This window comes from Cupressus sempervirens, chromosome 11 (assembly GCF_028749045.1).
Source record: "Cupressus sempervirens isolate cs-2001-9-10 chromosome 11, ASM2874904v1, whole genome shotgun sequence".
Classification (NCBI taxonomy): Eukaryota; Viridiplantae; Streptophyta; class Pinopsida; order Cupressales; family Cupressaceae; genus Cupressus; species Cupressus sempervirens.
The window spans coordinates 544,849,518-544,877,085 of NC_143128.1; the positions used below are offsets into that span (position 1 = coordinate 544,849,518).

The 27,568-nt window shown below is 36.9% G+C and overlaps 1 protein-coding gene across 1 annotated transcript in view; it reads right to left on the minus strand.

Moving 5' to 3' along the window:
- Window positions 1–27,568, minus strand: part of LOC149530785 (phosphatidylinositol-3-phosphatase myotubularin-1-like) — a 268,097-nt gene that overhangs the window by 42,084 nt on the left and 198,445 nt on the right. The window contains exons 15-18 of the mRNA XM_089811165.1: window positions 24,518–24,742; window positions 24,250–24,309; window positions 24,038–24,102; window positions 6,557–6,836 (exon numbers count right to left, since the gene is read on the minus strand). Of these exons, the coding sequence (XP_089667291.1) occupies window positions 6,557–6,836; window positions 24,038–24,102; window positions 24,250–24,309; window positions 24,518–24,742 (630 nt within the window). The remainder of the gene's footprint in view (window positions 1–6,556; window positions 6,837–24,037; window positions 24,103–24,249; window positions 24,310–24,517; window positions 24,743–27,568) is intronic.

Here is a 27,568-nt window from a genome sequence, read left to right on the forward strand (position 1 = left end):
ATCATTTCCTGAGGATGCATCGTCATCTGAATCGGACGAGCTGGTCTTCTTCTTCTTCTTTGTCTTCTGGTCACTTTCAAGGTTCATTGCCCGATTGTACGCTTCATTGTATGTGGATGGCGGCACGATCTTCATCTTCTTCCGCAGCTTCGGGTGAAGGCCTTCAATGAACCATCGTTTCTGTAACCCGTCAGCTAGCTTATTCTCCATCTTACTGATTAAGTCCTTCAACCTCCTGGCAAAGACCCGCACAGTTTCATTCTTCTTTTGCTTGGTATCGAATATCTCTGCGACAATTTCATTGTCATCACGCAAAAGTTGAAATTCCGCGATGAACTCCTTAATGTTATCCCAACTATTTAATTTCTGTGGATTGGCATCAGTAAACCAATCAATGGCAACACCCCGTAGGGTTGCGGGAAATTGGCGAATCCATTCGTTTGTATCTGTTATGCCATTCGCCCTCCAGATCGTTTCACATGTTTTACAATGTCGAATGGGATCAGCTGCTTCATCACCATCAAATTTAGGCAATTTTCCTTCGGACCTGCCATTATTACTATATGTCGAGGGTTTTGTTTTGTACCTGCGCTATTTGGCACTCCCGCGCTGTTTTGAGCACCCGCACTGTTTTGCACTCCCGCGCTGTTTTGAGCACCCGCGCTGTTCTGCATACCCGCGCTGTTCTGGACACCCGCGCTGTTCTGCACACCCGCGCTATTTTTTGCTTCCGCACTGTTTTCAACACCCGCGCAGTTTTCTGCTTCCGTGTTGTTTTCAACACCCGCGCAGTTTTGGACTTCCGCGCTGTTTGGTGAAGAAGAGGGTTTGTCAACCGTAGCTGTTCGTTTCGGAAGTATATCTCGGACGAAGAGGTCACTCTACGCTCGTGCTCCTTCGGCACTCCGAGCCGTGCGAGTCGATCTGCTTCTGTCAGGATTCTCTTCCCATGGCGTATGCAGGTTCAGAAACTCCTCCCTTGCTTCTTCCACCAAATCAAGCCATTGTCGAGTCTCTTTCAACAATCCTTCCGCGCTCTTGCTTCCGTTGGAAATCTTCTGAAACCTCCTTCGACGCTCTATCTGCTGAGCCAAAATTAAATTTTCCTGTGCAACGTGTATGTCATCTTTTTCCTTCAGCTTACTCTTGTCTTTGTTCAACTGATTCGACATTTAATTCATCTCCGCCTGCCTGCGTGCCAGATCCATCGGGCAACGGCGCCAAATGTTTACCGTATGGACTAAATAAGCAATGCACACTTACCGTATGGACTAATTAAGCAACGCACACAGGGAATCGATACAAACACCGAACAGCAATAACAGAACTATTATTATTATTCGCATATGCCAACAGTATATCATGCTTTTCTCATATGATGATGATAAGATCAATACAATGCTTCCCGAAGGGGTTATAAATACTTTCCGACGAACCTTCCCGAAGGTATCCGTCGGCCAAGTACATTATACCCGCTACAAACTGTTTTACCGTCGGCTACATAACAAGAACTTTCCCGAAGGGACCCGTCGGCTACATAATTTCCTTTCCGAAGGGACCCATCGGCTGATACACAATTTCTACCAACGACAAACATCGCCAGTCATTCAGGCAATGACTAGCTCCTATGACTCTTTATACCTTTATTGCTCTTTTTCACACGTGTTCATATTTTAAAATTCAAACTCTGATTTTGCTTTAGCAAGTTTCATAGCTTGTGTGAAACATTTGAACATATTGATCAATAAAGTATTACATTTCCAGAAAAGCATGTAAAATTCAGTATTATGTGATGCTTTTTTTTCATCAAATGTAATGTTTCAGTTTTCTTGTTTTACATGAAATCAAGGATTTTGTACTTGGCAAAACACAAAAATGAACCTTCGATTGGCATAACTATGGCTCTACCTAAATTTTAACCAGGAGTGAAAATTTAGGTAACAATACTATGATTTATTACGGTAGACATCATGAGACTTGATGTCAGTGCAATATCATAATATGTATGTTTGTGTTATGAAGAATGTCATATGACTTGATATTCTTAAACATGTCATATAATTTGATATCACGAGTAAGGTGATCTTGTTGTGATCTATACTTGGATAGATTTTAACTTCTCTAGCTAAGAGGGAGTGTTAAAATAATAGCTTCATTAGATAAACAATGGATAATAGAATCAATACAATGATTTATAAATTATAAGCATGTATATACATCAATATACATTGTGTATATTGATGCATATACATACATATTAAATGCCAAATGATTTTATTGATTACAATAATCATTTATCACCCACAATATTCTGATTGTAATTTCCAAGTATAAATCTGAGATATCAATCTGTTTTAGTCAATCTATATTGCCATTTATGTGTGTATCGATATCAAATCGATATATGACAAAATGTTATAAATAAAACATCAGACATGGTAGAAAGGAATGTGATTCTGTAGGAGCATATACAAATCACATATGATAATCTGCATTAGTTTCATATGCATGAGCACAGATTTTAATCAGTATTGTTAAGGTAAACAAATGGTGATTATTGAGGGGGGTCTCCACCCACATTGAGACAAGTCTGTTCATTGGCATGTCCTAGTTATGAAGGTATATATATCTTGTTTGATCGTCCTAGATGACAATCACATACAACAACAGTGCAGAGCCATTTCTAGAGTCTGATCTCTGTATTCGTAGTCAGTATTATAAATACAATAAACAGAATTATTATTCTTGTTTTAGACTCTTTCAATATTGTAAAATATATACTCATCTTCATTCTGATTATAATCTGTAAAAGAAGCAACAAGTTAGTAAGTTTATTGTTCACGACAATTAAAAGATTCACATATTATAATCTGCTATAAATCTATTCAATTTTAACAGAAACTCCATATGGAATTTTACCGCTGAAATGGCAACTGTGCAAGTTAGTGCCAACAATCTTTTGCTGACTTCATCCTCTTAATTAGAATCTATGGTTTCACTAGAATATAAAATTGTGCATATTCATTGAGATTGGCAATTATGGGAATTAATGAATCAATGGTTATAGTTGACTGCTTCATTGGCTCTAAAGATAATGTTTGGCCGTAGAAACTATTCTTATCATCATTGCCCTTTGGTTTGGCTACTGTTTGCAAAGTGTTGTATTGTTTTGAATTCCAACTGCCGCTGAATATACATGTGTATGTGTTCATCACTGTTTGTATTTGACATTCCCCCTTGATATGGAGTCAACTTACATAGATAAATGGCAATATTAATTAAGAGTATTAAATCTTCTCTTGTCATTTATTATTTAAATGCTGATTTCACAGCACGGGTATCGATTTTGTTATTTTATTTATTATTATATTAATAACATATCATACAATTGCTAATAACCAATGTCACCCCAGTATTGGGGTATGTCGGGGCAGCATGACGTCGGAACGAGTTTCCGGGACGAGGGGAAAATGGGCCTCATTTTTGGGATGGCAGGGGGACGGCCAGGGGACAGTGGCAAGTGGAGGACAGGGCAGCGAGGAGTGTTGTATAGTATACATATATAACTTGAAATGCTTGTGATGAAATGATGTTTTAGTAGAACATACCAAATGAAAATACTTGAACATAGCCAAATTGCAACATGAACTAGAATCATTGAACATTCAACATAGTAACATATTACATACCCAATAGTAACATTCAAATAACAAAAGTCAAATAGAAATCCAAGTCTATAGAATGACAGAGGTGGGGGTACTTGGGTACATGAGTACCCGGTGCGGGGACATCTCGGGGACAGGTACTCCGAGGTTTGGGAGGGGGTGCAAGTCCCCATGTAACACTGCTAATAACAGATTATACTACATGATTTTTATTTGTTTATTCATTAATTTTATTATTGTGAATCATTTGGGAGGGGTGGGGGTGGCCCTTTAAAGATTATAGAGCTGGTTCCAGGCCATTTGCAATTGATCTTGGTTCAATAACTATATATTTGTATATGGGGCTGGGCTAGGGTAAGTGTAGGGCTGTGGAGCTGGAGCTGCTTGTTAAGTGGGAGGCCTATAGATAGTGTGGCCCTTATTCAAGGACTTGACCACTATCTCACTCACACCCTATCGACATATGTATACAAAACAACCATCGTGACTAGTCTAGGTGGGTGGCTAAGCCATAGAATAGTAGGGAGCCCTGGCATCAAGGAGTTCGGGGATAGACCCCTACACCACCAGTTCAGGATGGACCGTCTTGTTTCAAATTTTTCTTTGTGCTCCACATGTGACTGCAAAAGTTACTCATTCTCGATCCAGCCAAACAATAACTATAATGGAGGTTGGGGGGTAGGGGGTGTGGGCCAGCCTTCCAATGGGTTAGCAAAATATTCTTGCCTGGTGGCACCCACAGTCAGATAACAGTCTAAAATTTATTTATTAGTACCTATTATTTATTATTATTTGACATTTTTATCTATTTATATTATAATTACCTATAATCATATTACACTATTATTTATCTATTTGTTTAATATTATCATCCATCTACCAAATCTTCTTTCCAAGAGGACATCAGAAGCAGATTTTTAATTGATATATTTGTATTGATATAATCGAGAAATCTTGGATGATACCAGATTCAAAAGGATAGAATAAATCATAATCAAACTCATCTTGTACATCAGATTAAAGTACACCAAACACACCAGTTTGCAAGTTGAGGTTTATACAATTGATCGGGCATGAAGATATCATCAGTGTTGACAATATAATTCTTGCAAAGTATCAAGATATTATATTCCGTTTTATAAGGAAACTTTTCAATTAGTAATTTTAAGAATTTACAAAGGGGACATTACAGATTCACAAGGCTTACAACACACCTAAACTAGTCTCCCTTAAGGAACAAAGAATGATCTCATACCCATAACCTCCATAGGAGCCTTCCTTTTTTTTTTTAAAAGGACACATCATCACAGGAATTTCTCCATTCAATGAGATATATTTCTTATATAGGAAAATATTTATCTAGTGTGAAATATATCTCAACAAACTAGATAGATTGTCCATATTTGTTGAAAAGAATGAATGTACTACAACTGCCACAAGCCTTCAACAGCTTAAAGATAACAGGACCAGGTCTAATAATTATTATGGACCTATAATTAAATATGTTTAAGCAAAAGAATATTGCATACCCTGCTCAAGAATTCTTGACAGTAGATATCATTAAAAGAGAGAAAAAAAAATTCTATTCATTAATGCTAAAGATTTCCACAATCCATACGAATACATTGTTTCTACAAACAACCTTCTATTGAATAAAAACATAAGAAAAATGGTAATATGCACGCTCATAAATATTATAAGCATGCTGCCCTCAAATTAACAATATATTGAGTTAATTTTAAAAGAGCTCTTCATTTCCAGGGTAAGTAATTGGGAAAATGCAAAAGAATGTCAATTAATCAAGAAAAGTCAAACTCTATATGCAAGGTGAACAGAAACTAACACTTCAAATCGAGAGTTTTGCAGATTAAACTTGAAGGCAGAATGAATTGCAAAAGCTAGACTTTAAACTAAAATTGAAAATATTGATCCATAAGGGCCCGTTTGGTTGCAAGCGTAGGAATTGAGAATTAGAATAGAAAATTTGAATGAGAATGGAGAATGAAGAATAGGAATGGAAAACTGCAATCCAATCTTGTGTATCCCTTGTTTGGTTATGCAAGCTTAAATTGGAATAGGCTTAACTTGCAATCGGTGTCATTTCTAAAGAAACAGTGGTCGAGTTGATTAATGACCGTCTACAAGGACAAAGATTTCTTATAGTCCTTCATTATTTGTGGGAGCTTTCAACAGAAAATAATCTCATGGATAAACTTGGTCTGCCAGCCCATAGAGATTGCAATGTTGTGGTGACCACGAGAAATGTGGAGGTTGCCCAAAATTCAAACGCTCATGTTTTTAAGATGAATATTTTATCAGATGACGACGGCTGGGATCTATTCACATTCTACACTTTTCCGGCTGGGATCTGTTCATTGGATTTGGAAGAGGTGGGTCACGATATTGTGAAGTGTGGAAATTTACCTCTGCCTAGCAAAATGATAGCAGCATCTCTTGCAAATATTTGAAAATATTTCTGAAGATGCAATCGGTGCCATTGGAAAATCGCTGAAATATTTGAAAATATTGAAAACAGAGTTCCAGCGCTCACCCCAGGTCAAAGCGGATTTGAAAATTTAATCAAATTTGAGAAAGTTAAAATGAATGCAAGAATAGCAATTCTAATTACAGGTATTTTTTGGAATGGACAAAAGCTCATTTTGGGGCTAAAATGAGAATATGTATTCCTATTCCCTATTCCTATTCCACGCACCAAACAAAGAATACAAATCATATTCTAATTTCCTATTCCTATTCCGGTTGTATTCCAGCAACCAAACGGGCCCTAAAACTATTAAATTTCTAAATAATGAAAGAAGCATATTTTATTCCTATGACCATGTCATGCATCAAGAAATCAAACATCAATAACAGGGCCATAGAATGAATACCTCCTGAAGCTTGATATGATTTTGTGCCATCAAATGACACTGTGCCTCAAGTTCGCAACCCTGTGCTTCTGAAGGGCAGGCCCAGCGTAAATGGAATTGAGACCAGAGACTTGGAGCTAAGGCTGCCGCTGGAGGCAAGAGTGAACCAGGATGCTGATCACGAGCGTAGAAGAGGTTATAATGCTCATGATTTCTTCCACCAGAGGCTCGTAGCTGTGCCAAGTAAGCCCATATACATCCACATGAGTCTGCAACCTGAGCCTGCTGTCTTTCCTTCTCACTAACAACAGTGAGATACTTGGAGTTAGAATTAGGGCCACCTCAGGCATTGTCATAAAAAATATGAAGCCCCACTCAGCATAAAAATAAATATACCCATGAAGTTTCTTGGTTTCTTGCCCTTAAAAAAATTTCCCTGTAACATTAGCAGTGCTCTTTTATAGGTAATGCCTACTAAAATTGTCTTCACCTATAAAACCATTTGTTAATATCCTTACAAAAACAAAACTACTAGTGCAAACCACTCAGTTATAGCATTTATACAGATCATTGTTATCGTAGCAATAAAATAAACACAAAGTCATTTACATGTAATGGCTGGTATCAAATAAGCATGGAGTCTTTATTCTTTCTTTAACTATCCTGTCTTTCATTACAACACAAGATTCAAATCTCCATGACTCACATTGTGATTTCAAGATGTGTGGAGAGTGGAAAGTCTGCATATATCATGACATTGTGATCTTATATGACCTGACAATCTCTCTTCCTAAAAGAATTGTATTACATTATGTGTAAAATGGAACAAAAATAGTGCAAAGAGGATGTATAATATGTTGAATACAGCACTGAGAGATGCATGTTATGAAAAGATGGAGAGAAAACTACAAAGCATTACTTTACCATGATAGTGACCAAAAGTAAAACCAAGTACAAGCCTGTCAGAATTCAGCAATACTCACACAAAACAGTGGGGTGTCTCATCACAGGTCTGGGAAATGTAGAAAAGCACAAAACACATTAACTTATTATCAGCTTTCATGAAATAAGGATTGCAAGGGACACCATACTGCAATTAGATGTAGTGATCCCTATCAGTAGTCTGAGCTAAATACACTTGTCATGACAGTGTTCCTCTATGTAAGTTGTAGGGATCTGGGTATATATTATATGGCCTAAAATATGATCCCCATCTTTCTTTTTATGCAATGTAGGTTCCAAATAACTGGATGTGGGTTGCGGAAACTCTTCAAAACCTGGGAGCACATAAGTCTCCAGACTAATCCTGATGAGCCCTAAACCATTGGTGGACATTAACTGAACAGTTCCATAAATTTTACAATTTGTTTCGTCCTGAAATTCCATTACTGCCTCATTCAAGGTTTTCATCATCTCATATGTTGGATAATGGCAACTAGCATGAGACATGTGCTTAAATGCATTCAGATGATTCTCCAACTTCACCTCACCAAATCTATGACAGAGTGAACCATCTCACCACATGATACCAGTAACTACTGCAATGATATTCAAGAGAGCTGCCCAAAGAATAATTAGAATTAAAGAATGCTTCCACTGCAACAAACATTTTAAATCTCAGATATCCATGAAGATGAATACTTGCAGTTAGGACAAGGAATATGGTTTATATTGGTAAAATTCCTATAGTTGGATACTGATCTCTACTAGTCGAAGAAGTCATGGATACCCCATCTGGTAGTTTCCCTAATTTCCTCCTCAACAACTAATTAAACAACAAAGCTAGCCTCTAGGCCTTCTCTTTACTACCTAATGGCTTCTTGTGCTTGCATCATTGGAATCTTCACAACCAATTAATGACGTCTTCGCTGCAGCATACAAGCTAAGTCACGACTACAAGGTTCGAATTTGAATTCGAGTAATGCGATCATAAAAGTTCGGATGGTAGCTGATGATTGATAACCAATATTGAGAATGATGACATTCAAAATATTTTAAGAAATATAAGACAACTTTGCATGTACGTAAAAGGATATCTCCAAAGCTGTGTACATAAAATTCCTCTAATAGAAGAGCACAACCCATACAAAAAATCCTACAAAATGAACAAGAACTATGCAGCAAAGTCCTAGTAGCGATTGGATCTCCCTATCCGTAGAAAAGGAATCTGAACAAATATAAATGTGTGGACTTCACAAGTCTTACTGCAATTATCAATAAAGATCCATTTCCAAGCCCAGTTACTGCCTTGATGGCATGAGCCATAATTGATATATGTAAATATATTAATTCACATATGATTTGTTCAAAATATATACTCTTTTAAATTTTAACATATAATTCATTATCAAATTTCGTATAAACAATGATATAAATCAATGTTAATAAATGATATTATATTAATATTTCAAACAAATATATAAATAATTAATAATTATATCTGTCATATCCTTTTCTACAAAGGAATCTAATACATCAATAAATAAATGATGATATTAAAAACATAAACAAACAAACACTGACTGTCATTAAAAATTTCATCCCACAAAGGGAACTTTCCATAAGCCACGATAAGGAGAAAATGATTAGTCCAGTGTTTACAGAGGGTGAAGAATAATTTAGTTGATCAACTTTTTAAACTGAAGCAATCTCATAATAAGACAAAATTTGTCTCATTGAAGCTTTTTCGTCTGATACCTATTTTGTCCTATTCTCATGTAGAGTTGGGGAATATATTGTCCTGGATCCAAAACAAATGAATTAGAATATTAACAAAACCTCAATGAGAAAATGAAGAGATACAAATCAACTGAATAGGTGCAATTTAATTATGGTAGATGTAATAAAAAGAATACACTAACAGCATGGGATGTGTCTCCTCAACAGACGATTACTGGGAGAGAAATGTAAGGAGATCAATCTCTGACAAATAAACACCACGGAAGGAGAAGATCATTTGAAGAATAACTCCCATTAATGAGGCATGGAACAGGAGGCTATATATGAATATACAAAAACAGGGCCGGCAGTGACAGTTACAGTATACTGGTCTTGAAGAGTACTGAATGTACTCCAAGACAATGTAATACTGTTTCTAGATTACAGTAGATTATACTGAACATATATATATATATATATGGACTGGTAATAACGAATGTGTGTGTGTGTGTAAAAATATATATGTGTGCGTGCGTGTGTGCATGCATGTGTGTATGTATACACATCTATATATGTGTGTGTTTATATATGGACATAAACAGGGATAAATACCTACTATTAGTCAACATGGTGTGACAGCAAGTATGTATGCTGTTATCAGTATTATGGACTATCATTTTTTATTCACTTGGAATTTAGAAAAAAAAAAAAAATATATATATATATATATATCAACATAATATGAAATCAATATTAGATATAGATTGTGAATATTGCTATATTCTTATCAAAGATAATCAAACATATCATATATATGCGAATAATAATCAAATCAGAATTTTTTATCTGTTATAAAGATTATAGAAACATAGAGGTTTTCATGATACATGAGCTATTAATAAATTTATAGCGTGTTTCCTTAATCTCCTTCTATAGCCCCAGGAGTTGATAGTTTGTGTTGCATAGGGAAAAATGGAGTAAATCCAGAGAATGTATTGGTGTCAAGCGCCCTACAGCGAGAAAATCCATGCTCTCTTTAGGGTTAAGTATAGGAGGGAGGTAACGAATTGGGGCTTAAATATGTTAATTACCAAATGTATTATGACATTATTAATGTCTTCCTAAAATTGAACTAATTTGGTTTCTTAGTAAGGTGTGTTAAACATTAGAAATTAACAGCTCCTAGTTGGGGACATTACACGTGATCCTAGAAAAGGTCACAAGTCATGAGATTTATTCATTTATGGACAGCTTCTGTAACTCTAGTGGTGATCAAGGAAGATCTCTATGCATACAACCAGATGTCATTTGGCTGCGTAATTCCCTAGCCACCTTTCAACAAATTGTCCTTCATATTTGTGACAAAATGTTTGTCAGGGAATTAAAAGCATTACTAGATAATTGGTTGATTCACAGTGACCAATAAACACACATGAAAGATCTCAAGGAATGCAAGGAACAATGTAAAGCAATGTGACTGAACCTCAATCCAAATAAGTGTCAATTCATGGTACCACAGGGTAAATAACTCAAACATCTAATTTGTAAAGCCAAACAGAAGCTCAAGATAAGAGTGATTGAATAGATAGAAGCACGGCAAAATTTCACGAGCCAAATCATTTCTAGGAAATGTTGGCTACATTTATAAAGACTTTTCCTCTAGTATCCAAGGTCTCATCCCACTTCACATCTCACGCATTCAAGCTTTCAACTCCCTTTTGGGGACTGTATACCATATTGATGCAGGGTGGGATGAGATAACCAGGTCCAAAGGCACACCCAGCTATTCAACCACCTACGAGAGTAAACATAGCGGAAACAAACACCAAATAGCAGCAAACTCGGGAGATAGAGGAAGAAATGCCTTCATATATTCATTAGAATCATCAATTACATGCCTAGCTGTAAGGCCTTCTGGCTTACGGCCATATTACAATTCAATTACAATCTTCAATGATCAAACTTCGCATCTCAGCTTCCTTCTCCTACTCCTATCTTCTTACTCCTTACTTTTCTCTTTCCCAAGACAAAATGCTCGGATAAGCCACAAGTCAGCCTTCTGCAAATACCTATCACTAAACTAAATGCAAAGGTCAACTTCAAGAGGAAACCGCAAACAGACAACTCAGCAAACGAAGAATCCAACAAATGCCACAACTCAGGGATCTCAGCAATACTTGACAACCAAAGCAAACTCAGCAGCACTCGGCAACGCTCGACAACCACAAGATAACTCGGCAACAACTGTGAACTCGACAAACATAGAAAACTCAGCAATGCAAGACATTGCAACTCAACAGTAACTAAGTAGCTAGGTAAACATGCAGGATAGCCATGCAACCCAGGATGCTCCTACATCACATATCCTCATTGTGTTTGAGCATATTATTTATCTACATCTTACTTCCTTGCATGTTATTTCTATTTTCTTCATTCTCGTCATCGATCATCCATCATTTTAATGTGCACAAACTGTTGTACATGAAAGTGGAAACACCAAAGTAGGGATTCGAATGATGCCAACCTCTTAGACAGCCAAAAGTAATTTCCTCTCTTGTGTTTGTGCAAGTTTCCAATGCGAGCTCGAAGATTCAGAGACATGGCCTTGGAACACATCATCAACCTTTGAATCAGGCTTCACCTCTCTATCTCTTCTTCTTATTTATCATGAGACCCATAATTTGGTCACTTTGATTTGTCATTTCCTGTACTTAAAGTAGTTATACTTTGTTTTTGTTATCTTTTCGTAATCATATTTTCATATTAGCACTTTCTCCTATCGTACTCTTTGCTTCATTTATGTCTATCAGAAGTCTATTTGTGCAAGATGCAAGTGCGCCACACAGCGTCCATCAAATGCACTACATCCTTTAGGCTGAACTTTTCTCCATGATAATGTGCTCACAGATTTTGGGGGTTGTTTACCATAGTTAGTGTTTTTGGTTCCCATAGTCAGAATACTTTAAATACTCCTCTTGTTCACTCAATTCATGATTGATTAACTTAAAGTCTTCAACACATTTAAACACCTACACATTAAGTTAATCTTCAATCAATCTATCTCACATCTGAACACTTTGATAATCATGCTTAGTTGAACATCTACATTGTACCAAGAAACCTCTTGCATCTCAAGTCTAATCTCCCTAGCACTCCCAACTAGTAAAGTGAGGTGGTTTAAACGAAACATTGTATTCGTTGATGTTTAATTGGCACCTAGGTTGGTGCATTTTCTTCCATTCTAATGAAACACAACAAACCTTTCAAGGTACCATGATGGTAATGTCTTGATTATGGTGACCATCACTGCCATTTCCCCACAACCCTAGAGGGTGCCTTAAAAAATAAATATCCTTGAACCCTCCAAATGAGCCCTATAACAAAGAACCTACTCCCCTATATGTCACACCCTCTATCAACATCGCCCTTAGGGGGTGTCTTGGTAGAGCCTTCGAGACGAATCAATAGCTTGAACCATAAGAAGTTTCTTCAGTGTGATCTCGTCATTTGTATGCATGATGGAGTGTCCTTGCCTTCCTTGGGATCGACCACCGTGACCATCCAAGAGAGGCCCAAGGCAGTCTTCTCCACCTTTGTGGTGATCCCTAAATCGAACCTCTTTTGACTCAAGCTAGGCATCCCCTCATTGACTTCCATGGGAGTCATCCTTGTGGTCCTGCATAAGTACTTGAAGTTCCCACATGAGGGGATTATCCATATGGTCCAGGATACTAGATATCGTTCATTGGTGTCCCATTGAGGCTTCAACTTTGACCACTTTTGGCCCACGCTGATCAAGCCCTTGTGTCCCCAGTAGAATGTTTCGTTCCTCACATATCAAGCATGCAAGGCCAAGAAAATGAGTTTGCGTGCTATGGCTACTTCAAGTGTCCTACCCGCTTGTGAGGCCCTATGTGCCTCTTCTTCTTTCTTTTCTTCACTGGGGGCTCTAGAGATGCACGTGCCCAACGATAAGCCTCCCCAACCACCTAATGCCACTCAACCTACATATGTGTCCTCGGTGCTTGCATCCAATGCACATGGGGAAAATGGAAAGGCGCCTATCCTACAGAAGCCTAAAGTGCATCTACCTCCCACTATCTCGATCAACCTGAACATTGCTTGCCCTATCCTTTTGGTTAGGGTAGGAAGCCTAAACTACTTGAAGTTCCCACGTGTAGGGATTATCCATATGGTCCATGATACTAGATATCGTTCATTGGTGTCCCATTGGAGCTTCAACTTTGATCACTTTTGGCCCACACTGATTAGGCCCTTGTGTCCCCAATAGGATGCTTCGTTCCTCACATATCAAGCATACAAGGCTCGAAAATGAGTTTGCGTGTTATGGCTACTTAAAGTGTCTTGCTTGCTTGCGAGGCACTATGTGCCTCCTCTTCTTTCTTTTCTTCATTGGGGGCTCAAGAGAAGCATGTGCCCAACGATAAGCCTCCCCAACCACCTAACACCACTCAACCTACATATGAGTCCTCAATTCTTGCATCCAATGCACATGCATAAAATGGAAAGGCATCTATCCTACACAAGCCTAAAGTGCATCTACCTCCCACTAACTCGATCATCCTGAATATTGCTCACCCTATCCTTTTGGTTAGGGCAAGAAGCCTCATAAGATTCCACTGTCTCCCTTGATACCTATCACTTAGCCTCTGAGGGCACCTCCTCTTCCCCTAACTGCCTGCAGGGGAAAAGGAGGTCGCCCATGTTTGAGCCTCTCATGCCTCGGTTGTTAACCCCACCTCTCACTCCATTGGTTGGGCCTTCTTTAGTGTAGAGCTCCTCCTTTGCAACCCTCCTTGTAGAGTTCGCAATTGCAATGTAACTAGCTTGCACGTGAGCATGAGTGTCATAAGCGAGAGAGTGCCATGTCTAATGAGGCTACTAGGAAAGCAAATAGTGCATCTTCAAGGCTTGCATTCACACCTGCTTCAACATCCTCATCCAATTTTGTTCTTTCCTTTGTGGGCCCTCATCCTTGTGCCCCCTCTCGCACACTTCCTCGTGTTGCCAATAGTAACTATTGGACCTCACGAAGGCATGTCCAAGTATTCATTTTTCCATCACAGGAGTCATCATTGATCGTCATCTGCTTGATGCCCCTCCATTTTCCGAACTTGTGAATGTCACATATTTGGGTGGTCTCGAGCACACTCATGCCCACTGCACCCATCTCTACCCTATCTTTTCATCATCATGCTAGCTTCCTAGATGTCCTAAAGCTAGTTGTAGTGGGTTGATGGACCACACCTCCATCTCGCAAGAAAAAAGCCTGAGCAAGGCACAATTTCGGAGTTCAAATGCCGCAAGTGTTCCCTAACAAACCCTTCGTCTATATATGTTCTCGCAATGGAGCAAGTTGTGGCTTGTCTCAAGTCCGTCTTCGCCCCTTTTGTAAAGGTTGGTGGGGATTCTTCTTCATCAACACCTCCATGTGTGTCCCCAGCAAGCATTAGTTCTCCATTTTCAACTCAATGAAAGAATTTCCAACATTGAAGGTGATCTTCACAAGATCCCTCTCACTCGTCACAATAGAGCTCCTTGATGAGGGCTTGTCAAGTGCTTCATCCTTGGCCCTAGTTGCTAGTGAGATGTCGAAGGTAGCCTTAGCAACAATACCATTGCAGTGGTAACCTCCCTCCTGATATGATCAACATTAAGAGGATGGTGCTTTGTACATAGACGACAATCAACATTGAGAGGATGACGATCTGTTCATGGACGACTTGTAAGGGTTGAAACCACTTCTGAATCTATAGATTAGAGTATGCCTATATTCCTCGTGCTTGTTTTTATCGTTATTCCCTCATAGAGGAATGAGAGGTTGTATTCCATGCACTTCTTCTATCTATTGTCTATTTCTTCTACATGTCATGATCTTTGACTTTTGAATTTGAGGACATTGAAAAAGTGTTGGCGGCATTTAGGCACCTCTTCCATGTTGCCCCAAAAATTTCTTTTTGTTGTATCTTTCTTTACATCTATGTTAGGAATGGCAGTGATGAAATATCCCCTAAAGAGTGGACATATGTCCATGCTTTTGGGTTCTCATGCCAATGCTACTAGATCCCCCTATGTTTGTGCAAGATGATGTGGAAAAATGTGTCACATGTCAAGAAGTGACATTTCATGACAACATCGCGTATCTTGTCATGCCACATCATCTCTTTCCTCTTTGGAATAGTATATGCTCCTCTTTGAGAAGCATAGTCCAACCTAGGAGGGGTTGTGTTATATGCACATCTATGTGCTTGTCTTTTTTATCTAACGATGTCTCTACACCATAGGTATTTCTTTAAAAAAATCAAAAATCCAAAATCTATATGGGGGGCAAACCACTAATATGTGTCTTGGTCTTTCTCTATCATACGCCTATCTAGCTTAATGTGACACATATGGGCAATGATCCTAAGATGCCCTATCACACGCCTATATAGCTCAACACCACACATATTGGCACACTATGTCTAAGTCACCCTATCACATGCCTATCTAGCTCAACACTACACATGTCTATGCACCATGAAGAGTGTACTATTAACGATCTATATCGCAGGTTGTCTTCATCATCTAGCATGCTTATCTCTAGCACACATGATGGCTTCCTACAAATTCCTTTCGGGTTGTCCAAAAATCCCTCATTTGCATCCACTTGGTCTTCTTGATTCTTCTTCAACATCCTAGTAAGCTTCTTGGTCACTTTGGCAATCTCATCTTAAGCTTCATATCTCCATTTTGCATCTATATACCCATATTATTGCAGGTTTTCTGCCATTGGTGAACAAATTCATGTTGTCCAGGATCTCATCTGGCTTCACGTCTCACACAATCAAGCTTTCAACTGCCATTTTGGAAGTCTATTCCATATCCCCATTGTATTTGAGCATATTATTTATTTGCATCTTACTTCTTTGCATGTTATTGTTATTATCTTCATTCTAGTTATCTATCACCAATCGTTTTATTGTGTCTACATGGCTGTTCATGAAGGTAGATACACCAAATTGGTGGGCTTGACTAAGGCAAACCTCTTAAACAACCGAAACAATTTCCCAAGTTGAGTTTGCGCAGGATTCCAGTGTGAGCTTAAGGGATTGGTGACTTCAACTTGGAACTCGTGATCGACTTTAGAATCAAGTTTTACCTCTCTACCTCTTCTTGTTTAATCACAAGGCCCATAATCTTATTACTATAATTTGTCATTTCTCTTCATTTTGTGTAGTTGAAGTAGTTATACTTTGTTTTTGTTATCTTTTCATAATCATATTTCCATATTAGCACTTTTTGTTATCATAATTTATGGTTAGTTTTGTTTTCCTATACTTTGTATGTGTGAGACACCAATGTGCCATGTTCAAGTCCATCTGATGCACTATTGTCCTTTGGGTCGTGCTTCTGCAATGATAGTGAGCTCGAAGAATTTGGGGTTTACTTATCATAGTTACTCTTTTTTATTCCCGTAGTCAAAATACTTTATCACTTCTTTTGTTTACTGAATTCACAAATTCAACTTAAACACATTTAGACACCTACACGTTTAGTCAATCTTCAATCAATCTATATCACATCTTAACATTTTGATAATCACAATTAGTTGAACATCTACATCGTACCAAGAAGCTTCTTGCATCTTCGTTGTAATCTCCCTAGTACTCCAAGCTAGTATAGTGAGGTGGTTTGAAGGGAATCTTGTATCCCTTGAGGTTTAATCGTACTCTAGGTTGGTGCATTATTTTCTTCCCCAAAGATAGCAAATAGTTAAGATCATGAACCAATTTTGCAGTTATCTTTTCCAACCCCTTTGTGAGGTTAGAGATTGACTGCTATACGAAAATTGACCAAGCCTGACTAAATACATGGGAGAAATTAACAAATGCCTTTGAACCAAAGTTTAAATTGCTTCATGATGATAATCAAATAGTACCGAAATTTTGAAATAAAAAACATGGTAACACAAAAATATATGAGCTCATAATCGAAGACTTGAAGAATTTCTCACAAAGTTGGAGATATATCCGATTAGCGGTCTATAACTAAGGAAAAAAATATAGTACTGCCATCATCCTATTATGAAGCCTACAATCAAGTGACGAACATAACAAGTGAAGATAAATACTAAATAGTCCTCATCCAACAAAAAGGAAATAGACAAAGACAAGATTTCTAAAGACAATAATGGAAATGAATTGAGAATTACACAAGCACTTTGAATGGACATGCATAGAATGATGAAAGAATTGAAGGTGGAGAAAGAAACAGACAAAGGAACTAACGAACTATTGTGCTGAGTGCAAAATTGAGAGTTAAAAAAAATAGTCCTCAAATGATTTTTTGTCAGATTCGCCACGTTATGGGTCCTTCAATAAAGGAATACTCATACAATTTGAAGACTAGGGCTGCACAAGTACTCTTCACACAAAAGTCCATTACATTGAAGTTCTATACTTCATTTCCAAGAAATTATTGAAATCAAATACAATATGACAATGAAGCAAATAGTGACACTTTGGGAGAGACTACCAGAACAAGCAGAATAAAGAGCAATTATTGGGCAAATGGTGTGGACCAAGTGACCATGCAGACATCAATTTTAATTTTAATTCAATATACTAAAGGGTTATAATACAAATTGATATCATAACTTCAATCTCATTATAAAGTTAATTAAGTACTTCCACCTAAGGGCCACGTCGTATGAAAGATATCCGACCATTATTCACATCGTTTGAATAGATATTAATATACACGAGTCAATGGAAGAGAGGAGGAAAAAGGGAGGTATCACGTCAGAAGGATAATATAGAGACACCTACTTATTCGATAAGCAAACCTGGTCGTGTGGACAATACAACAGAGTTGATAAAGTAACGAACAAATCATTTTTTTGATTTTTCCTTAGTACAGGGTCATCAAGCATATAAGATATGTCGTTCTACATAAATCAGAAGGGCAATATCATCAAACAACTATATACTTGTCCAGCCTTCTACAATCGCAACCAGGAGTCACATACTAACTAGGCAGTAATAAGACTTAAAGATTTGGCAGTCAATGGGAGTAGAGAGAAAAGGGAGCAATAGAAATACATTTATATATTATTCCTTTTGGGATATGCTCCAGTGAATATCGTCCTACCTACAAGAATTAGTAATTACATGTTAGAGAACAAACTATTGGGTGTGCACAATGCATCACCATTATTGTTGCATATTAATAAGTCTAGATCAGACATGAATACCATTCGGTTATAGGCAATATTATACATTGGGTCACATATACTCCAAAGTATTGCATCAAAGTTATAAATATAACAAGCTCATTTTTTTGGACGATTTGGTATATTTGATATAACAGAGTACATAGTGATCATTATACTAAATGCAAGTCCATTTAGGATATTTCTAATTATACAAATTAGAGACAACGATGATGATTATAATTGTCACTTAATGTATAATATTGTGGGTCATTTAAGTGCTTGTAAATATAGGATATTATAATTCTAAGAGCTCAAGTAGTCCCTTGGAGTGGGGACATTACACAAAAGAAACAAATCCTAGAACACTACAAAGAATGAAAACCTGATGGAGGAAGGAGACGAAAAAACTACCAAGTTGAGTACCTTTGAAAATTAATGCCAGTGCAACCAAATAAAGATAAAAGAAATATCCAAGTGGTAAGGAAGTCACAAAAAGCTCCATAAGAAAATCCCTTCAATTAAGAGAACAAAGTAAGAAGCATTGATAACTAAGAAAAATTACCAAGGTGGAAACCCGAGTCTGCCAAGGAGTGTTATCAGAGCATTAGTCGTAGTCATAGAAAGAGAGAAAGGAGGAATCTCAAAGATAATGAAAGTGCACAACCAAAGAGTGTGTGGTTCAATCTTGCAAGACACCTACCATTCTTACGCAAAGCGTACGAAGATCTCGTAAACCAAGTAGGTAGTTTTATGTTACAATCAATATCGTACGAAGAGAATGAAGGGGAAAATCCTGCAACCAAGATTGAGTTGATATTGCAAAGCAATGTATACCAAATTAAATAGCTATCCATATCCAAGCACTAATGGATCGGAGGCATTGAGCCAAAGAAATTAGGGAGAAGAGAATCCAAAATTGAAGAGGAAGGTAATTTGAGGTGTAATTGGCACTAAGGGTGCACATATGGAGGATACGAACATGGTTGCAAATGCTAGTGAAACACTTGGATGTCAAAGGTAAAATAGTCCACCTACACCTAAAAAGAAAGGTTTGTGGCGAACTCACAAGATAGTGACTACCTTGACAAGTCCTCAAATAAATAGGCAGAAACTCCTTAAGTTCCAATAGAACGAGTTGGAGAACCTAGTGTGGTACGATGGGACGTGTGAAACGGTGTGGATAGAAAGTGGTCAGCAAGACATCTCAATGACACTATGAGGTATAGTCATCAATTGATTTAGAGAACTTGATGCCCCAAACAATCTCTTGAGAGGTGTCGAGGAAGGTGTTCAAGTTTGAGTTTACACTGCTACAAGACAATAATGAGATCATTGCTGAAATTTACAATACCAAACAAGGTTAAAATAAAAATGTATGGACTAACAATCATAGGCTCAAGAAGTCATTGGTAAAACTCAAAAATTGACCCACAAATGAACTAAAAAAGTGATAGTTCATCGAGGGGTTGATCCCTTCAATAGAAAAGTGCAAACCCTACAATTTTTTTAAACAAATTTATAAACATGTATTTAAAAAATTTCTCAAAGAATTGGAGGGTTCGCTGATTTTTTTTCTCGTTTGTAACTTTATAGAATTTTGAATTTTCTTATTGCAGTAGCATAACATTCATTTTTCACAATGTGTCCAAAGTATCTGGCCTAGAAATATACCAAGGAATTTCCTAGCAGAAAAAATAACCAAACAAAATGTTCTTTTTGTAAAGAAATAAATTATGGTAGCATCAATAGATTCAAATACAATGTTGTTGGCATACATAGGCACAATATTACTTTGTGCGATAAACAAATTGATGAGGCAAAATATCATTGTGATGTCCTCTTAGAAACACATGAACAAGAAAGGATAAATAAGAAGAGGCAATTGGAAGAGTTGAGTGCTATTGGCTCCCATGCTTCCCATCCGCATTCGCATCTCCAAGTTGTATTGGAAAGGGTTCTTCTAGGCCTCTCTTTCATCCTAGTGCTAGTGCTAGTGCTAGTGGCACTAATACATTTAGTTCTAGAGTGCGGAAGTCGAGATTATATAGTTATTTTGTGTTGAACACTGCTCCTCGCGCACAACCCTCACTTGAGAGCATGGGTTGGAACAAGGAGATTCGTGTTGCTGGAAAAAAAAATTACAGGTTTTGGTACTTTTGGAACATTACATTTATTGCAGTTAGGTATTTCTTTCTTATTTGTTTACTTTAAGTTTTAAAATTAATTTTTTTAATTTATAGTTTGAATTTGAGAGTTTGAAGTTGAAGTCTACTGTTTAATAATAATGATTTATCATCTAATCGTAATCTTTTGTGTGATAGGTCTTATTAGTAAGGCGAGATAGATGTAACTATTTGTGGTCTAGGATTTAAAGCCCCTATTGATGATGACTTGAGTGGCCCCCTATTATTAGAAATGGTTGAGGATATGAAACTTAAGCTAAAGGACCACCAACAATCATGGAGCTGAAAGGGTTGCACCATCATGAGAGATGGTTGAACGGATAGGTTGAATAGAACACTCCTAAAATTTTGTGTTTCCTGCAGAGGTGATATATCAGTCTACTTACCTACATGCATTGAATAACTTAAATTTTGATTTGTTAATTGATCCATGATAATTAATTATTTTGATTTCGTAGGAGACCTCATGTCTTAATTAGCATGATAATAATTTAGTTTTACTTTTAATTTATATGCATATTTTGATTTGTTTTGCAACTTTGCAGTTTTGTTTTTTCTATATAATTTGTGACTTAACTACATATTTTTTACATTATATGGCATATGCAAGTCACTGAGCCCCTCATAGTTCTCCTATGACTTGATGATGAGGAGAAGCACTCTATGGGCTACATATATAAGGGCATGGATAGGACCAAGGGGGTCATTAGATCTAGGTATACGAGAGTGGAGGATAAGTATGGCCCCGTTTGGGATATCAATGCTAGGAGATGGCAAAAAAATAAACTTACAAGACCATCCATGCAGCAACTTATTACCTCAATCCGACATTTTGTTTTTGTTCTGGCTTTAAGGTGGATGAGGAGGTTCTTAGTGACCTATATACAGTGGTGAGAAGATGTGTGTGATGGCACAGCCTCAACAACTATTGAGCTGGATAAATAAAATAATGAAGAAAGGGTGATTTTCTCAAGCAAGATGTGCATAGATGCTCGAACAAAATTGCACCTAGATAAAAATATATTCTTATGTTTATGGCTTATAAGTTATGCATTTCAATTTTTTAATTTTGTAATTTGGCCTTAAAGTTGTACTTTAAACAGAGACTATTTTGTTTTCCTTATTTTGGATAGATGGTGGCAAATGCTCGGGCTGTCAACCCCAAATCTTCAAAAAATTGTCATTCGTATTTTGAGTCAGCCAAGGAGCACTTCTAGATGTGAGTGCAATCAGTTTGTACTCAAGCACATCTACTTGAAGAGGTGTTATAAGTTGTTTGTGGAGAGGTTGAATGATCTTGTCTTTGTTCATTGCAACCTTCGTCTTAGGATGAAACAAATTTTCGACACTAACTCCTCTCCAATCACTCTAGAGGAGATCAATCCAAAGCCCGAGTGGCTTAGTGAGGCTACCGATCCAAACTTCAGTAAGGAGGACCATCAATTATTTAACCATGGAGACAAAGATACAAAGGATGTGGCTATGGCAGAGAAGGAGGATACAGAAAGTTTGGGCACACGGATACGCGTTGTTAATCTTAAGTCCACCTCCTAGGCGGCGGCTGGCTTCTCAGTAGAAGGCAAAGAGGATACTCTGAGGCTAAGGCTGAGGTTCAAGCTGAGGATGAGGATGAGACCTGAGCAAATAGACTTGTTTTTTGTTTACAATGTTACTGTTTACACTTTACAGTTACACATGTCGCAAGAAACGTTTAACATCATTGATTTTACATATATTTGACAACTTTTATCATTCTATATATTTGTGTCATGTGATTCTATGTTTTCTACTTCCTTCACCTATAATTTACATATTACATATGTGATGTATTTATCATTCATGTTCCTTGTTTATGTATCTGATGACGAATTAGCTTCTATTTGATGATGTTAGTGTCTTTAAGTTTTAGTCAATAAAGGGTGCATGAAACAAGTTTTAACTTGTTGAAAAACTCCAAATTCCAAGGGGTTTTCCATTTATCCAAGTCGTTGTTGAGTCTGAGCCATGTCACAACTCGAGTTGGCCTTGTTGAATCTGAGTTGACTCCAAGTTTGGGAGCTATGGTGTCATCCTACTATTGTTGTGGAGCCCAATCAGAGTCAAAAGTCAGTTTTTTCCCATTTCATACAGTGCAATTTCCCTCTGTTTATTTTCTATGGGGGTATAAGATAAGGGTTGTGGGGCAACATCTTTTGTAGGGCCTTGGGGCAATGCCTCAGGCATGCTCCCTATCGTGAAACAAGGCGAAATCAAGGGGCAACGTCCTCAAGGCCAAAACTGACTGCATTATTATAAAAGGCATTGGGAGTTATTTTTCTATTCAACAAAATATTCTAGCCCTAATTTTGTAACTATCATAACCCTTGTATAAAATGGCTTAGGGATAAGGATTTTTTGATGATGTATGATGATTCAATAGCTTTTTGTGGCAGTATTGAGGTGCAAGGGACAGCAGATTGTAATCAGGTTGAAATCACTAAATGGTAATATTGGACTCGCTATTTGGTGGACATAGCTCAGGGATTGAATGAACTACATTAAATCTTTGTTAATTATTTGTTTGTTTATGTGTGCTTTATTTCTTTGTGATATTGGTTATATTTGAATATAATTGTTATTTATGTCTAACTAATTCCAAAACCTGGATATAACTGTCAATTCTGTCTAACTAATTCTAAGACCTGCATGTCTTTCTTTGCAAACAATAACCATTTGAATTGTGCATATGTATGAATGCATCTTCACCTAACCCAACCTGGGGTTTGGGAGTTTAAAAAGAAATGTGAATCGCTTAACATTACAAATAGCTTGCAAACGATTCAATAAATGATCAGGCATAAATCTAAGAGCACAGTATAAAATATTAAGAAATTAAGACCTCCCACATGCTTACATTAATACATCACCCAACGAGTTTGACTATTATTTATGGTTCTAGTTTTCATCAAAATCTTAGTGAACATCTCACAACATAGCATATGATACTTGGCAATAGACAAGATCTATGAATATTTCAAATTATTAATACTTTTGCTACATTTTTACGTTTCCAATACTTAAGAAACTAGAAGATAAAGAGAAATAAATATACTAATCTCAAATTTTTATTTATTGTTTGCTAATTCTAAATGTGAATTTCTCAAGATGAAAAATTAGTCTTTTGATTCAAATTGTTAGATTGCATATTAACCACTTCTGTAACTCTTTCAGTCAATGGTTTTCATCCGTTATATATCTAAACCATTCATCAGTTTAGCCACAAGTTTCTGGCTAAAACTTAAAAGTGAAAGTACATGTCAAATACCTGCTTCTAAAATTAGATACCATAAAAATGAGATGATAACCTGATGCCAGTATTTATTTAAGTAGACATAAAATAACCCAATCTGCAAATTCAATTACTTTGAAAGTCTCAAATTATGAAGATAAGATAAAAGAAACTACCTGTTGCATAAAAAATTTCCAAAACGACATGAGATATAGCAATCCATAAATTCAACTAAGAAATCCTGATCCAATACCATAAACACAATCAAGGATAAGGATCTGTGAAGAACATTTCAAGCTAATAAATAGAAGCACTTGAAAAGTTCAAGTTGAACAAATGTATTAAGCAAGCTAATCATTGGATAAAAGTGTTGAGATGAAATGCTTACAGAAGAGAACTCAAAAGCACGAGGGTATATGCGAAGTAGTTGTGCCACACAATCTACCCACTGGAAAACAACGAATGGATAAATATTTTAAACATTTTCCAAAGCAAAATACTTCATCTAATGAAGAATGCCACCTATAAGTTTCCATGCAGATTGTGGCAAGAAATATATCTATTCAAAATATTTTAAAACTCCTATGGGTTTCCATGCAGTGCTGTGGCATTTCTAAATTTTGATTTCCAATTATTAAATCAGTTTATAAGGATACCTGCATAAAAATAGGAGAATAGTTGTTAGATATTGTTGCAGCTGACTGATGATTAAAGGAAGGTGTAAACGCAGTGCCTGGAGCTACACGAAGAGGAGATGCACTGCCACTAGTTGCACCATGGTAAAAGGAATCTGTCGTATTTACATTACCACAGATTGTTGGCATTCCTAGACGATCAGCAAATGGATGGCCAAATGCAAGCCAGTCTTTCTCAACAAGTGCCTGGAAGAAAGCAGGATTAGAAAAGTAAAACTTACATCTAGATTAGTTTTTGTTTGTTTTTTACTTTAATGATTATCATAAATTTCTAAGCAAATATTTGCAGAGTGAGCAGGCAAAATAAAACAAGAGAGACATAATTAGGAATTAAAATATTTTCTGCACTACTTAGAATATAAACTTGTTAGGCACAAACAGTATCTCTATGTATGCTGAGCATTGCAGAAAAGAGTAGTAAGAACCAATATGCAATGGAAATGAGATGAGCTGAAGTGAAATATATTGGGGCGTCTATAGTGTAGACCAATGTTCAATACCCAAGAGACATGCTCCGTGCTTAAATGTATAAAAGCTTGAAGTCAAATTGAGTAAACTACCACATTAAGTTGTGGGTGGGTCATAATACAACAGAAGAATCTATGTTCAAGTACTAGGTGACCTTGATAGAAGAGATGCCCATAGTCTTGATATATATACGCCAACCTTGTCTCTAGCAGTTGTGACATTCATTGAAAGCTCAAGCTTTTGGTGTAACAGTAACGGTGATTCGAACAAATGGTATCAAAGCGTTGGGTTACGGGTTCAAATTCCTCGGGTCATGCTGAGGGGGGATTGTTGGGAGGTTGGTGCCTCCGTCCCTTCTAGGTAAAGGTACCATTCAACATAGACCGATGGATTTGTGACATGTGCTTAATCGCCTCCCGTGTATCCTTGTCTCTGGCTGTTGTGATGTTCATTGAAAGCTCGAGCTTTTGGTGTAACGATAATGGTGATTCCAACACCTGTAACCATGAAATAAGTGTAGATAATGTATATGTATATCTATATGTATATAAAACTAAATTAAATTGTTAGCAGCTCATAGATAGGATAAAAGATATGCAAATTTATAATATACCAAGTCATACGGTAAGAAAACCTTTGCAGCATTATAACTTCCATGGGCCTAAACCATAGCGGGGGACGAATAAGAAGATATAATGAGAAGCCTTTTTTGTCACAGCCCTAGGCCTAAGGGCAGATACTTTACCACCCTTGGCCCCATACCTTATGGGGTTGGCGTACCTAGTGGAATCATTATGCCATTCTGCCTCATCATTCTATCTTATTTTCTTCACACGGTTAAGGTCCTTTAACTATCATACAAACTTTGCTTAGTGGTTGGGGAGAAAGCTTACAATAGGGTGCCCTAGCTCAACCCTAGACCCAAGAGTAGACTCTCTTATCCCTCTAGGCCTCGTATTTGTGAGGTAGTGTACCTAGTAAAGCCTTACTATACTCCCATATTGCCTTATCCTTTGTAATGTTCCTGAACGAGCCAAAGAGGAGAGTATAGGATTGAATGGTTCACAAAATCGGGATGATGCTCTTCACACTTCCTATGGAGACTGTCCAAGCATATCATACAATACCTAAGAATGACTTGCTCTAGTCGAACGATGTGTTGGTTCCCAAAACTACAGATTGGAAATCCAAGAGCTTGTCAATTCTCCAATAGGATTCCAAATCAGTTTTGGCCAACGAATAGGAATAATTCAAATTCCCCTACATTTCAGGCTTCGCTACACCTAGGTGAGTGAACCTTTACTTCAAACATGACCACCTGGTTCAAAGGTCTTCTATAGTGAATTAAAGCTTTATGGGTTCTTAGGCAAGCAAGGTCCCTGAACTCGATTGAATCAAAGCTATATGAATGCTGAAATGGTTGAATGCTTATGTAAGGTTATCAAGAATTCATCAGATGCTCACAAGAAGGAAATAAACAGATTGCTGACTTCAACTATAAATCTGATAATTGTACTTTAATAATTTCAAAGACTAGTGCCTTAGAGTCAATTACAATAATGACTATTATGTAAAACTTTATGAGAATATATATTTAAAATATCATTAATTACCCCTATATCCAAATGCAGAAGAGGAATCTTATATGCAATTCGATGTTAGTCCAAAAGGAATCTAACTTCTTTGACAAGGAGCCCAATTAGACAGAGATGAGAAAACACCTATATATTTGGCACCTATCCATGATAATCAAACAAAGAATGTGATGAAAAATCCACTGCATAAGGTTTGTTGGAAATAATTTAATAATCCCCTTATCAATCATAAAGGACAAATCAAAATTGCATTTTATACTCTCTGCCTTGAGTAAATACAATCGAAAAATCTGTTATTTATCACTAAAACGCAATATATTGATAATAATAGAAGTCATGCTTTACAATTCATTTTCCTCCTCGCAAAACCTGAATATCTTTTTATAATTATTGTATTGCTTCTTCAAATATGTCTTTTCTCTCAAAAGATCATCTTCTATTTATAACCCACCAGTGAAAGCAATGAATTTTGGAAATATACTTCAAGCTTGGTTTTAAAAGTTTTAGTGATGCCTTCCTAAAACATTGAACAACACCCGATGTTGATAATGCACTTTGAGTTATGAGTGTGTTCTCAACAATATCTCCATTCTCAATCCCAACGAACTCATAGACCCAACAATGGAACAGAGGAATTCCATACAATACTGCCAAATTCCACTCATAGACCAAGCTCATGCAGGAGGATATAATGTAAGTGTAGGTATGGGTGCCACTTTGTTACTATATTCAATACTACGATATCCATTCCAGAACAGTTTTTGTCAAGAATGGCTTGATTCCAATATACCTGTTTTATAAAAATGATTGTAATCTTTCCTTTATTGTGCATTAAATATGCATTGGGAGTTCATAGGAGTGTTATGTAGCATTTGGTACTTGAACGCTCTTGCTTACATTGAGTTAGCAATATAAAATTCCTTTGTATGCATTCAGAGTTCCTTTTGGC